The sequence below is a fragment of the Podarcis erhardii genome (assembly GCF_964252035.2).
Source record: "Podarcis erhardii genome assembly, chromosome: 3".
Lineage (NCBI taxonomy): Eukaryota > Metazoa > Chordata > Lepidosauria > Squamata > Lacertidae > Podarcis > Podarcis erhardii.
This window is the reverse complement of record NC_138507.1, coordinates 54564032-54578054: the sequence shown is the minus strand read 5'-3', so window position 1 is coordinate 54578054 and position 14023 is coordinate 54564032. Positions and strand designations below refer to the sequence as shown.

Genomic DNA, 14023 nt, shown 5'->3' with positions numbered 1-14023 from the left:
AACTCCCATCATTCCCATTAGCTAAGGATGATAGGGTGTCTAAGGTGACTAAGGTCAAAGGGGCCCAAAGGAAGACATGTAGAATGCCTGGTTTGGACAAACCCTAGATACCCTTCATTTCATGCAGCATGTGGTAGTGCAGCTGAAAGATTCAGAAGTGAGGAATGTTTTCAGTTATGAAGGAACTCTGAGATTTATCAGTCACTGGAACTGAGAGACAATTTAACACATGGTGAATCCAATTGTACCATGAGGGATTCAGAAGAAATGCTGAGCATGAAAAATGATGGCTAAAGATAATTTTTCCATGTGAAATATATGCTCAAACAGCCTGCCCTGTTCTGGTGCCCTCTACAAGTTCTGAAGTACAACTTATGATCCAAAACACCTAGTGGGCCTCAGGTTGGAAAAGAGTTAGGTCTGAACCAATCAGAGAACAACAAAATAACAAATGAGGCTGCCACTTGATAGCATTTGAAATAAACCCTTTAATCCACAAGATGAGAAAATGCAAGTTTGGTCCAGATAGGTTTGAAGCAATAAAACGAAACGATGAACTTGTGGCTCTGCAGATGTTATTGGACTACAACTCCCATAATCCCCAGCCACTGCTCTGTGTTGTCTGGGGCTGATGGGAAGTGGAGTCCCACAACATCTGGTTGACTACAGGTTCTCCACCCCATAATAAAAAATGACCCTGTAAACATTTCCATAGGAGGTAGAACACATACATTTGACAATCTGCCAAACAGAATTGCAACTTGCAAAGAACTCTGCAACTCCAATAAATAAAGGTAAATAACATGCATTAAATAATGTTTTTTTGCTTTTACAAAATAAACAAAATGTATGTATGAAGATACAGGACAACTGCTTTTTAAATATAAATTAGAGGAATAATGAGGCAGTGGATTGTTTCCCCCCACAATTCATTGGAACTTATCGCTGGTTTTTCTTGCTTCAAAGACATGGCACAACAAAGCAGAGCAGAAAGACAAAAAAAAAACAAGCAAATATTTCAGTGCTTTATGGAGAAATACTGTGAAAATTTCATCTGCTCACATGGATCATGGACTGGCATTCTGATTTTATATATTGAAAGGCTGACTCATATGATAGGTGTGTTCATGTACACATGGGATGTTACATAGGCAAGCACTACAGTTCATGGCTGCTGTCACATTACTCAGGCACCAGATGTTTCACGTAAGTGCACCACTGTCACAGTCACACTGCTTCATGGACTTTGTGGTGTGGGAACATAGGAAGCTGCCTTCTGCTGCATCAGACCATTGATCCATCTAATTCAGAATCTTCTACTCTGTGCTGACTGGCAATTGTTCTTCAAGGCAGGGGTTGTATCCAGGCCTACCTGGAGCCAGTAGTGGGCAGAGTGGTGGGGTTGTGCTGCTCACCTGACCTCCTTCCAGTTCAGTTGCTGGATGCCAACTGTGAGCAGTATGTACATACTAAAGATAACTAGGGCCGGTGCACAAAAGCTAGCAGACCTCCAGGTGTAAAATAAAGCTACTCTTCACTATGCATGCAGCAAATATAAATTACAAAGCACTTGGTATAATACAGTAGTGAACAAAGTGCATATTGGCACATATCCAGTGCCTGTACAAAATTAATTAGAGAAAGGATGGTAACTAGGACATTTAAGTTGAACAAGAGAGTTCACTCTGATTCTGCCTTCTTTATAGGTTGGAGAGCAGCAACTGCTGCCTCAGAGCAACACCAGAACTCTGTGATTTAGGGGTGTTGTTGTTAGATGATCTAGAACATCATAATGGTGCAGCAAAGCTGTAAACCCATTGTCAGGTGTGAACCTGCACACTGTTGTAACCACGAGGTGGTGCATATGGTACACCATGCATCAAGGGGCAGCAAAGTGATCACCAAGAAAGAACAGCATCCTGATTACAGCAAAAAGCAAGAATATTGGTTATAATTGTGACAAGGAGAGAAAATGCAATGGACAATCTCTTTTCCTATGTTTAAGACCAGAGACACTTGAGACAGGATGGACTCTGCAACCAGCTGTAGTTGCTTTTTCAGTGCATCGTAAAATCTTGGTAATCTTAAAAAATTATGTGTAATACTTTTTCATTCCTATTCGCCATCAAGTCCTGGGACTGAAGATTGGGTGTGGCCACTTCTGGAAGTCAGGTGCCTCCAGCAGCAGTTCCCATGAAAACAGTATTGATTGGTGGCAAGGTGGAGACCATCTCACTGTTACCTTGCCCAGAAGAGTCCATTGCTTCCTGAGAAGGGCATTGTCTAGAATGCCCATACATACATTGGGAGGAGGATGCAGATATAGCAGGCTGCAGATCTGAAGCTACAAAGAAAATGGCAACAGTTACTATTTCCAGTGCTTAATTTCTAGGGGAAAAAGGAGACATAGGCTATGGCTTTAGTTTGCTTGTAAATAGCACCCTCTGATCTGCATGTTCCACCCTGCTATGGGAGGACTTGTTCTACTTAGTAGAGCAAGAAATACAATGTGCGTAAGTTCGGGAGCACTTTCATCTATTACTTTCAAGGTGCAGTCCTGGCCCTATGAACGATTCTGGCATAAATTAAGCCTTCTTCATTCTTCCTGCCTTAAGATTAAGTTAGGAACAGGGAGTTAACACCCTTGGGTGTGTGTGATGGTCATGAGGCCCTGTTTGGTTCCTCTGCACCCCAGCTTTTATTAAAAAGACATTTCCAACCATAACAACATTTCTGAAGAATGTTCGTGAGAAAATGTCCAGCATTTCCAAAGGGGAGCCCCAGAGGACGTCTTTGAACAGAAAAGTGGGAGTGGGTGTGATGCAGAGGAACCACCCTCCCACCATAGCTTTCCAAATCACATAATCAATGGGCCCTACTTAGAGCTTGGGGGAAGGGGAAATCAACCATTCATTAGTTGTGATTAATTTCTAAAGAGACGAATGACAGCATTTCAGCCTTCCTAGACATTACGTCCTCTGAGCTGAAAGTCTTATGTCTGAGATACATGGGGATGGGAGAGGAAATGTACAATGCCTCCATTCTAAAGCTGGGGTCTGGCACTGGCTGCAGGTTTTGCAGCTGAGATTCCCATGTAAGTTAAAACGTAAACCCATTTTTCATGCTTGGGTCTAAGGCTTGTATCCAATGCAGCACTAAGAAGGCATCCAGTCAGTGCAAAGGTTCTTCTACAATGGGACTCTACCCAATCACATCTGGAGTTTTGGAGTTTCCCCGACATTTAGGTGCAGATTTGGGGAGGGAGTAGGAAGTGTATGTGGGGGAGATGGGAAGTCCCATTGCCGAAGTGAGAACTGTTGCACTGATGATATGCTTAGAGTTGCACTGGATACAAGCCCATACATGGAGACAAAGTAAGTTTGTACTGACCGACTCCATTCTTGACCTCTACTTGTCTGCTGGCATTACACCTCAACTTTGGCATTTGGCCAAAAGTGAGAACAGACCCAACTCATATACTGTTGTATGTGCGCAGGCTTTACCAGTGCAAGTGGGCTGCACCATTCCAAGTACTACAAGTCCTATGCGCATACAGCTGTGCATGCACAGAACCTGCTCTCACTTTTGGTCAATGTGCATGGCCAGTCAGCACTATTCTACTCCCCGTCCAGGTGTTGGCCCAGTCCAAAACATGAGAAGATTTAGAGTTCTTGTTCTGCCATCAGACCTACTTACTTAGCGGGTTCTGACAGGCTATCGAGGCATCTGCATAATATGACGCTCCCTGTTTCCTTCCAGCATCCTCTAAAATGCTAAGTGGATCGTGAATGTCACTGTATGGAGGCAATGGTCGAATGCTGCTGATGCTGCTGATGACCGAAACATGCTGATCCACCATTGACCCGAGTCGATGGGATTCCGGGTAATTTATATTATTCCCATAGAACCCTGTTGACAGACAATAAGTGTACATTAGGTATAATAGACAACTGTTATATGAGCATTATATCATCTAGAATTCTGCCTTATAGCACCCAAATAAAATTAAAGTTCCATGTCTACAGTGAATGTGCACAAATATGGATATGGAGATATAGTTATGGATAGAAGAAAGACAAAAAGATGGACAAGCTGCAGAAGCCAAACAGCATCACCCCTCCATCTGGTAGCTGCTTATGTGAAGTAGCATCCCTGTGATTTGCAGCAGTTTTAACTAGGGAAACTTGTGTACCAGTAACTTCTAAATACTGGAGCAGCAATGGCTAGTGAGATGATTTGCTGGAAGATACCAGCATCTGAATGGGGGGTGGGAGACCTGTTACCCTTATCGGAGGGTGACCAATGGTGACAGAGAAGAAATTGGGCATAGGAGGCTAAATTAACACCGTGAAGGTGTGTGGCTGTTGAGAAGCTACCATAAGATCACAATTGGGCATAAGATCAGAGAGCTGTACTCAATTATGCTAGTCTCCAAGCAGCTGAATGCTTGCTTTCTCCATCATCTCATGATGCTGTCCAGTATTACCACCTAGTCCCCCTACACCATGCTGGGGACTCAAAGGCAGAGGCAGCATGCCTCACAGTCCCAACTGCTTGGGAACAACAATGGAAGAAGGTGATTGATTTTATGCCCTGCATTTTGGCTTCCTGGAGGAGGCTTTTGGTTGGCTGCTTTGAGAAACAGGATGTTCGACTATATATGGACTTTTGCCCTGATCCAGTTGGTCTCAGCAGCAGACAGTGGTATTATCTAGAAATATATCCTATGAGCTCCTGCTACATAGAAATCAGGGACCTTTTATTCATTTCTGTTTTGTTTTGAGCAGAGAACCATGAAAGAGTATTCTTGTCCTCAAAAACTTACTTTACAATACAAGCCTGGAAGATGCCACAAGACTCACTGCTGTTAATGCTGCCAGAGGCTAACAAAGCAATCCAAACCACCCTTTATGCCAGGCTGGCTTGGACTGAGCAGAAGTGTCCCTCCACTGAGCTCTGTGGGCTAAGATGGCCTCTTGTCAGCACTGCTCTCCCTCTTCCACCCAGCAAATGGGCAAATGGAAGGTCTACTGGAAGACTCATTGCCACCAGGACCCAGAGGACAACCCAAAAACGGGTCCCAGGGGCAGGGAGAAGATGGGGCTCAGCTGGCCCAGGATCCACTGGACCCTGAGCTCACTGCTGATGCACAACTGTGTTAGGTGCAATCGTCTTGCCTCCATGAGCAGCAGGGTTGCAGATGCCATGGTGGCCCCACCACTCCACTAAGACCCACCAGCAGGGAGGTCAGGTTAAGTATGTGTCCCAACACTCCTATCGCTTCCAGAAGTTGTATTAGAGAGAATATACATAAATTCTGGAGCACTAGGGAAGAAGTACAGATCAATGGAAATCAATAATTTAAAAAATCTGAACATTTTAGTACCATTGGAAGCATTTGAGGAATATGATGATCCTTGACCAGAGCTAGCTGCTGGACTGTTCATGAAGTTGTAGCTCCCACTGTTCAGAAATTGCATGCCGTGTGCCTCCTGTACTGTCGAAGAGGACCCATAGTTAGGGGGTGACCTCGTGCTGTATGGAGATACAGCACAGCTGCTGCTGAAGTAGTCTCTGGAGAAGCGCTGCTGCTCATTGCTGGCTGCAAAATGGCTGGCCTCTGCCCTGTGCTGATAGGGTGCACAAGATGGGTGAGTCTGGGTCCTGAACATGACCGGGTAACCAGCACTGACTCCATAAAAGTTTTGGTTGGTTTGTGGCACAGTCTGGTACAGGGGCTCCGGATAAGATGCACAGTGGGAATGAGATGACAGCGGTGGACCTACACTAGGAGGCCTGCCTGCCATCGGTCCCTGGTTGATGACGCTTCCTCGGCCAACCATGGCTGGAGATATGGGTGGAGTCATGAGATGACCCGTGCTTTGAGAGAGCTCCGTTTGACCTGGGAAAACAAACAGTAGAGTAGAGGAATGGTTTGCATGGTGTACAGCTCCTTTCCATAGCACTGCCCACTACTACTACACAGGGAAAATATGAGGGAAGGATAAAGGGTGGGTGGCGGGGATTTGTTTCCTACCTGTTAGCTGCATATTTTCAGGGTTCCCCACGGAGAAAGGATTCAGACCAGAGGACATGCCGCTGTGCTGATTGCTTGGCAGAGGGAAATAGGCTTGCTCCACTAGGCATTCATTTTTTACTGAAGCATCACTGGAAAGCGTACCAGCCTTGCTGCGGTTTGCTAGGAAGCAAGAGCTGGGGGATGCAGTAAAAGCAGCTTTACTGGCATCTGGAAAAACAAGATGGGATTCAGAACATGTGAAATAAGAGCATGCACTGCTGCATAGGCGCCGACTCCATGGGGCCTGAGGGGGCCCGAGCCCCCTCAAAAATTCATTTGGGGGGGGCTCTGCCCCCCCAATAATTTAAGAAAATTATTAGTTATATTATGCTTTGTAAAATCACAAAATTATGTTGGTATTTTTTATTTTCCTTGTTTGACGATAGTTACCTTTTAAAATACATTCAGTAATGAGTTAAAACAAAGCCACTCCCGATCTAGAGAGGGGGTGGGGTTGCGGGCTCTCGACCCATCAACAATCTCGCGGGGCTGGCGTCAGCCCCGCGAGAAGCGGGGATTCCCCCTAGCTCATTAATATTCACCGCCCACGGCGGCAGCCAATAGGCTGCCGCAAAGGCCGGCCCCTCACAGGTTCACTTAAGGTCAGGGCAGCCCGGGGCTCGCCCCTTTCGTTCCCCCAGCAGCAGCGGTTTGGAGGTCTTGGGCCCCCCCAATATTTTTTATAAGTCGGTATGGGCCCCCGCCCCCCCATATTTTTTATAAGTCGGCGCCCCTGCACTGCTATGTGTGTATACTGCTATATATTTATATGAATTATGAAAATGTAAGAATGGGTTGATCATTCAGGGATGCTTCTTAAATATCTGCTGTAAAAGAACACACACTTGAAGTGTACAGTGGGCAGTGTTAAGTGAGGTTTTCCCTTGAGGGGAGATGCATGAGCAACCCTGTGTCTTTGGGACTCAGGCGTATCACCAGAGAATCATAGAATTGTAGAGCTGGAAGGGATCACTAGGATCATCTAGCCCAACCCCCTGCAAAGCAGGAATCTTTTGTCTAATGTGGGACTTGAACCCACAACCCTGAGATTATGAGTCACATGCTCTACCAACTGCACTACACAGCTAGTGGTGAACCAGAGCGGATTGTGCACAGTAATCAAACGTAACAGGAACAGAGTTGTTGGACAATATAAACTGGTTGTTGTTGTTGTTGTTTAGTCGTTTAGTCATGTACGACTCTTCGTGACCCCATGGACCAGAGCACGCCAGGCACTTCTGTCTTCCACTGCCTCCCGCAGTTTAGTCAAACTGGTTAGGTATGTTTAAAAAGAACCATATCACTTGGTACCTGAATATTTTTTAAAGTACTCTTTTACATATCATATAGTACTTTTTCAGGGTTTACAATGGGTACCTATTCTCCTCAGGGTATTATTTAAAGGCTCAATATATTCAAGAGATAGCCTTCTTCTCTATGACCAGCTAGGATTATCAAGGTGACCTTTCTTGATTCATCATCCCTCTGCCATTTCCAAAAGTTGTTTTCGGAATCAGCCTCTGCAACTTGGAACTCCTCCCACCCCCAGGGGCTCACCAAAGCCTTAGCTCATGCACCAACATGAAATTTTGTAAGACCTTTTTAGGGCTGGCATTTTGTGACTGAAGGTGAATTAATAAGAACAAGCGGGGAGCAATCTGTTTTAATTTTAGTTTAGCTTTATAACAGCACAGTCCTATGCATGCCTGCTCAGAAACGTGTGTGGACACTGAGTTCAGTGAGACTTATGCCCCAATAAGTGTGTTTAAGACTGCAGCCTTAATCTCTCATCCATCCCAAGAGAAATTTAAATAAACAAAACACCCTGCCAATATTAGGTATGGAAGAATAATTGTTTAAATATGTCAAAACAACCAATCAGCTTGGCTACCATTGCCTAACCACAAACAAGTGTGAACATCATCAAAGCTTCAGAACTCTCAGGGACATAAACAACCAATCCTAGTTACCCAGATTCTTCATATACTTGTCCAACAGATTCTGGAGTTCTTGTTCTTTGTCGTTGTTAAACTGGGTCTCCATGGCAAGCAAGATGTATTCGTCTAAAAGCATGCGGACCAAATGAAATGAACCTTTGCAGCGGGAGAAAAGAGGAGAGAGAGAGTGTATGTCATAAAGTTATCTTGGTGACCATCTCTCAACACTCTACAAGAAGCAAATGAAACAAACAAATAATTGTTGGACTTTCAATGACCTGCTAAGACCAACAAGAAGCAGTGCTTAACTTCGCACTCTAATCTTGCTCTGCACTGGCCCCCCAAGCTCAATATGTTGACTGTCCTGTAGGTTATTTGGCCACTAATGACATCAAAGTACAACACTGATGAAAGTGAGATATGCTTTATATTTGAAGAGGGCATACATTAGAGTAAGATAAAGCTGAACTCTGTAGACAAGAGTCCGCGTTTGCTATATTTCAGTTTCCCTTATACTAAACAACAAGAAAGTAGTTCGCAGAGTCTTGCTAGCAGACTTCTGCACAATAAGAGTAAGAAAATGAGCACATTGTCATGAAATCTTGACTTAGCAACACTTTAAAGATAATTCCCAGCAGTGGCTAGGGGCTCTTTGAGATGATAGAGCTGTCATTAAAAAAACAAAAACAATCATTTATTCCTGGTAGGGATTGAAGGATCTATCAAGATTGGTTCTCTCAGTTTCTCATTTCTCCAATCTTAAATTCAGTTCTCCAATTTTGGAGCAATTTTCAGTTTAAAAGTATGAAAAATTAATCAGCAATTTCTTCTTATAAACACGTTGATTCACAGTTTTTACTAACATGCAAGCAATTTTCCCTAACATGATTTATTTTTGTATTTTGTGTATTATTTGTATTCTTTTCACTAATATATTCCTTTTTGTGCATACATTACATGCACCCAAATATATGCATATTTTTTTTTTGTAAACGCTGGCTTGTTGCAGAACTGCATCACAACATTCAGGTAAGTTTGAATTTTGAAGGGTAAATGAATCGAGTTTCTCCATCCCTAACTCCAGGGTTTGTATAAGAATTATAAAGGAAAAAGTGCCCGTGAACATGTAGAGAATAAAATGCTCTCTGAGGTGAAATCACCTCTTCTCTATACACTTAGGTATATAGGGAATGATTGAGGCCCATCTTGGCTGGGAGTCCTGGAAAACCTGCTCCCTGCCTTGCAGGCCTTATCCCACCTGGACTGGGAGGGTGGGGCTCTGACTGACTCCAGCTACAAAAGCTGAGGCTGCAGGGTGTTGCTTACGGCTGTTATTTTGTATCTTATTATTTATGTGGAAATTATTCAATTGGGTTGTGTAACATTTGATGTTTTGTTTATTATTTATGACTACTTTTGCTATGTTTGTAGTTATTTTTTGGATATGTTGTAAGCCACCTTGAGCATGGTTTTAACTTTGGAAAGGCGGCATACAAATAAAATGATTGATTGATTGACTGGACCTAGAAAAAACACAGTATATGGTTTTCATACAAAAGGTGACAGGTTTCTCCAGGCAGGGTTGGAAAATGCTCTTGCCTAAACCCCCGGAAAGCCACTGGCTGTCATTGTAGACAATATGAACCAATAGTCTGACTCAGTCTAAGACAAATCCTATGTACACATATGTAGATAGGGAGGGACTTCCGTATGAGAGGTTGTGAGCACAAGTTCCAGACAAAGCTTAGTCCCATCACCTCTCATGTAGAAATTAAACATGGCATGAATCCTGGCATCTGTGCCTTTTAATGGAATAAATACAAACCCATTGCCAAAAAGCAATAACATAAGTACACCAACAAAAGCATCAAAACTTGCTTCTAGTTACATGGAGGTAAAAGAAAATCACTTAGCATCTCACATTTTAGCATCACTTAGCAAATCACATTTTCCTCTAAAATTAAAAGAACCAATTATATAAACCACACAGATAAAGACAAAAGTTTGGTTGGAGCCAGGGCCTACCAGAGCCTAACATTAGAAATTATTTTTAATGCCATGGCTCAGTCCTAGAAAAGCAATGTAAGAACCACTGACCATGTGTAGAAAATACTTCTCACCACTGAGTAATCACAACTAGTCTCTATATGTCTGGATTCGAGAGAACTTCTGTTTGGCTTCTGGGAAAATAGGCTCATCTGTGTGACTTTGACACCGCCTAAATGGACGTCCCACCTCATTTCATTTGGTGGGGCCCCTGGTTACACCTTGCCATAACTTAAATAGGAAAACAAAGAATTTGAATAAAATCAAATACCAAAACTTGATGCGTTGTTCAAAGTGAGAGTGTGCATTACTCGAGCTCCAAAAAAGCTCCATTTGAGAAGAAAGTCTTGTGCCCTCTTCTTTAGGGATCGACCATTCTGCTTACTTGCCTAAACAAAATGGCAGGGAGGTGGGGGGGGGGGGAGAGAGAAAAGAAATGAAAACCAAATCCACATATAGTGGAAACTAGAACATACCCATCCTGTTGTGCAGTACAGTATTTCTGGAGACCAATGCTCATGCATCTTGCTTGTAGTGAACTTGCTTGAAGACTGTGTATTGACAACTGGCTTTATCAAAAACCAGTTATTGTTAGTATAGACCAGGGGGTAACCACATGGTTGCCCTCTGGATGTTGTTGGACTCCAACTCCCATCAGTCCCAACCAGTAAGGAGTCTATGGTCAAGGATTATGGGAGATGTCATTCAAAACATCTGGAGGGTACCATGGTGGCTGTGCCTCATACAGGCCATAATTTTGTAACCTACTGCTGCAAGGTGAACATCAGTCAAGAGTGTATTCACTTGATGTTGAGAGAAAACAATGTTTTCTAAGAAGAAGTGGAGAGCACAATCCAGGCCCCAAACTAAGGACCTTCAAGGCTGTGATCTTACACACGTTCATCCCACTGAGCACAGAGGGATTTGCTTCTGCATAAACCCCACTGCATCATTAAGGCTGCAACAGCCTAAGCACTTTTACACTCCATTCAAAATAATGGTTGCAGCATCACCGATGCGCCCGCAGAGACACTTAATAGATATTAGGGCCTGCTTCTGTCTCTTGTCATGCATGCATGCATGCGTGCATATATACATATATAATTTTATTTGTATCCTACCATTCCACAGTTCAAACCAAGCTCAAAGAGGCTTGCAACATGAAAAAATACACAACTACAACATAACAAAAGCAGCCATAAACAATAAACAAAACATTTAAAAATACAAAACAACCCAAATAAATCACAACAAAATCTAAAATAAAGATACAAAAACCCCACAGCAACAACCCCTGCCCAGCAAAACCCCACAATACCCCCGCAAGAAATTGTGCTATCAATCTGTCAGTCCTTTCTGTGTCCAGGCGTTGAAAGACGCTCTGACACTACCTCCCTTGCCAGGACCCAGCAGCAGCTTGTGGTAACATGACGAGCTGCCCCTTTGTCAATCAGCAAACAAAAGGAAGCCATTTGGTGTGACGGAGAGAGGCCCTGCACTTTTAACTGAACAGAAGGTAGAGGGCAATGGAAGGATTACGTGTTCTGTAAATCATTACCTCTTACTCAGCTAATCTTGATTCATACAGTAAATTGTTCAGCATTTTTTTCCAGACGTGGGAGTAAAACACTGGAAACGATACCTGTTTGCCCTAGAACAATGTTCTGCAACAGATGCTGAATGGTGGACAATTCCACCCCTCCCTTGCTTCCTCTGTTTAACAGTGATTATCTAAAGATTAGCTAAACAGAGCTGAGAATGCCATTCTACTCTGCAATATTTCAATTCGTTCTTGAATCAGAGGGCTTAATGATCATTTGAATTGTATAGTGATTGTGTATGGATTTCCAGGCCTTAAGGTCTTCTCACAAAGTACAGGCATACCTCATTGACCCTTATGAGGATGCTGGTGCAACTGCAGTCAGCCCACCCCCCTGCTGCTATTGCCCCCCTCTGACCATAGGGCTGGAGGTGGATAGGGCTGAAGCTGGCTTTCCCCCCTCCTGCCCCTGCAGGCAGGGAGGCCTGGCTTAATAGACTACAGTATAGTGTAAACATAAAATTTATATGTACTGGAACATACACAAATAATTGGGTGACTTGCTTTATTGAAATATTTGGCTTGGAACCAAACCTGCAATATCTCTGACATATGCCTGACTTATTTCTATCAAGTTGAAGCCTAACAATACATTGGATTCAGTTCAGATGTAATAGTCCCAGTCCAACAAACTGTTACCTTGTGTGCCCTCATCCAGTGTGTCTTAATGCATTGCTTTCTGGTTTGTTAAACCCAGGGCTTCCCCCCCCAAAATGTTTAGGGGTACTCTCATTTTGGCTGCTCCCTATCCCCTCTCCCCTTCCTCTCCCCAACTCCCGGATGAGGGACTCAAGGTGGCAGCAGCAGTGCTGAGAGGACAGGAAGGCCCCCGGCAACGGCGGGGTCGGCTTGAGCGAGGAGGGGCAAGTGCTCGCTGGCTGGCTCTAGCCCTGCAAGAGGAGGAGGAGTGCCATTGCCTCCATTGCAGCCACCCCAGACTCCCCTCCCTGGGCACTGGTGGGGAAAATGACGGAGCTCCAGTCTGCGTTGCTACTGAGGAGACAGCTGGCATGTCAGTCGGTCAGAGCAAGACAAAATGTTTAGGGGTATGTACCCCTGCATCCCCCCAGAAAAAAGCACTGGTTAAACCACAGTTTCCCATTGTATCCCCACCCCCAGGAAGGGAAGGTGCCAATTGGCCACCATGAGAGGGAAGAATGCTGTTCACAAGAGGAATAGACTTTAACAGGAACAATTTGATTTCAGTTGGGGCTTACCTTGATAACCCTTTGCTCAACCACAGTATCCAGCCATTCAATAAAGGACTCCACAGTGGCATTCTTCTTTAAAAGGTCCTTCAGTTCTTGGAACACTGTAATAGAGTCATCTACCATGTAAAAAGGAAAACATGTAGTTGCATTCTACTCTGAACAGGAGAGAAAGCCACTCACCAGTCATTGATAGTTTTGGAGCATGTAAAGGAAAGGAAAAGGAAGAATTAGAGCAGCAGAGGTGAAATGAGAAGACAGCATCTTGAGTTCATCAAAATAAAGTCCATTGAATTCAATGGGCCTATTTTGAGTATGTCTTAGCTGGATGCAACCCAGTAGTTTTAGCTGTTGCTTGGAATACACCCTTATAGCAATTTTGAGAAACACAGGAATAAAATACCATAAACTCTTAATGGTTTAGTTGTACCCAGTCTTATACCAGCTACCGTGACTAAGTAGACTTTAATGCCTTGCCACTTTGGCATGTGGTCTCCAGAGGGTTTGTAACATGTCAATGTGACCTTCAGACCAAAAATGGCTAGGGCACTCCTCTTGATTTAGAGCAAGCTACCTCAGCAGTCAATGGTGGGGCTACATGCACCCTGTGGAATTTTTCTCCTGTTGATTAACCAGTCTTTTCCTGTCTCACAGCAATGATAAAGCTATACAAGCAGAACAGAAGAATGGAGTAAAGAAAGAAGAGGAAAAGAAATGGCACTGAAAATGTAAACGTGTCTTAAAACAAAACAAAACATTACTTTAAAAAAAGAAACAAAAACCAGTTCATTAACTCTGAAACTTATTATTCCTTAGTGAAATACATTTAACGACCACACAAAGATCAGAGTGTAGACAGACAAAAGGAAAAATTAGCCAGGTCATCATAACAAGCAATCACCAGGGATAAAATCAGGATGCCAATGATCCTGTAACGATTTCAGCAAAAGTCTGAAATATCAAAAGTGGTGGTTCAGGAATAGAATGAAGCTGATTTTTTTCCAGATAATATTTTCAGTTGTATACAATCAGCTGTCTCTATCACATTCCCAAACCAGGTTCTTCAATATCAGTGGCCACCATGTGCATGAAATGAGAAAGAGCTTCTCCCAACATTTAAGTGAACTGAGAAGCTCTTGCTTCCATGCAGCTT

The 14023-nt window shown here is 43.5% G+C and overlaps 1 protein-coding gene across 2 annotated transcripts in view; it reads right to left on the bottom strand.

Annotated features, from left to right (window-relative positions):
• Positions 1-468: 468 nt before the first annotated feature.
• RFX6 (regulatory factor X6) overlaps positions 469-14023 on the bottom strand; it is a 31367-nt gene continuing 17812 nt past the window's right edge. The window contains exons 13-19 of one of the 2 annotated variants that reach the window (XM_081855927.1): positions 12880-12989; positions 10334-10451; positions 8050-8172; positions 6038-6247; positions 5387-5902; positions 3697-3909; positions 469-2344 (exon numbers count right to left, since the gene is read on the bottom strand). In XM_081855927.1, coding sequence (XP_081712053.1) covers positions 2169-2344; positions 3697-3909; positions 5387-5902; positions 6038-6247; positions 8050-8172; positions 10334-10451; positions 12880-12989 — 1466 coding nt within the window. In that variant the 3' untranslated portion in view covers positions 469-2168. The remainder of the gene's footprint in view (positions 2345-3696; positions 3910-5386; positions 5903-6037; positions 6248-8049; positions 8173-10333; positions 10452-12879; positions 12990-14023) is intronic. The other variant, XM_081855928.1, reaches the window with a different exon arrangement.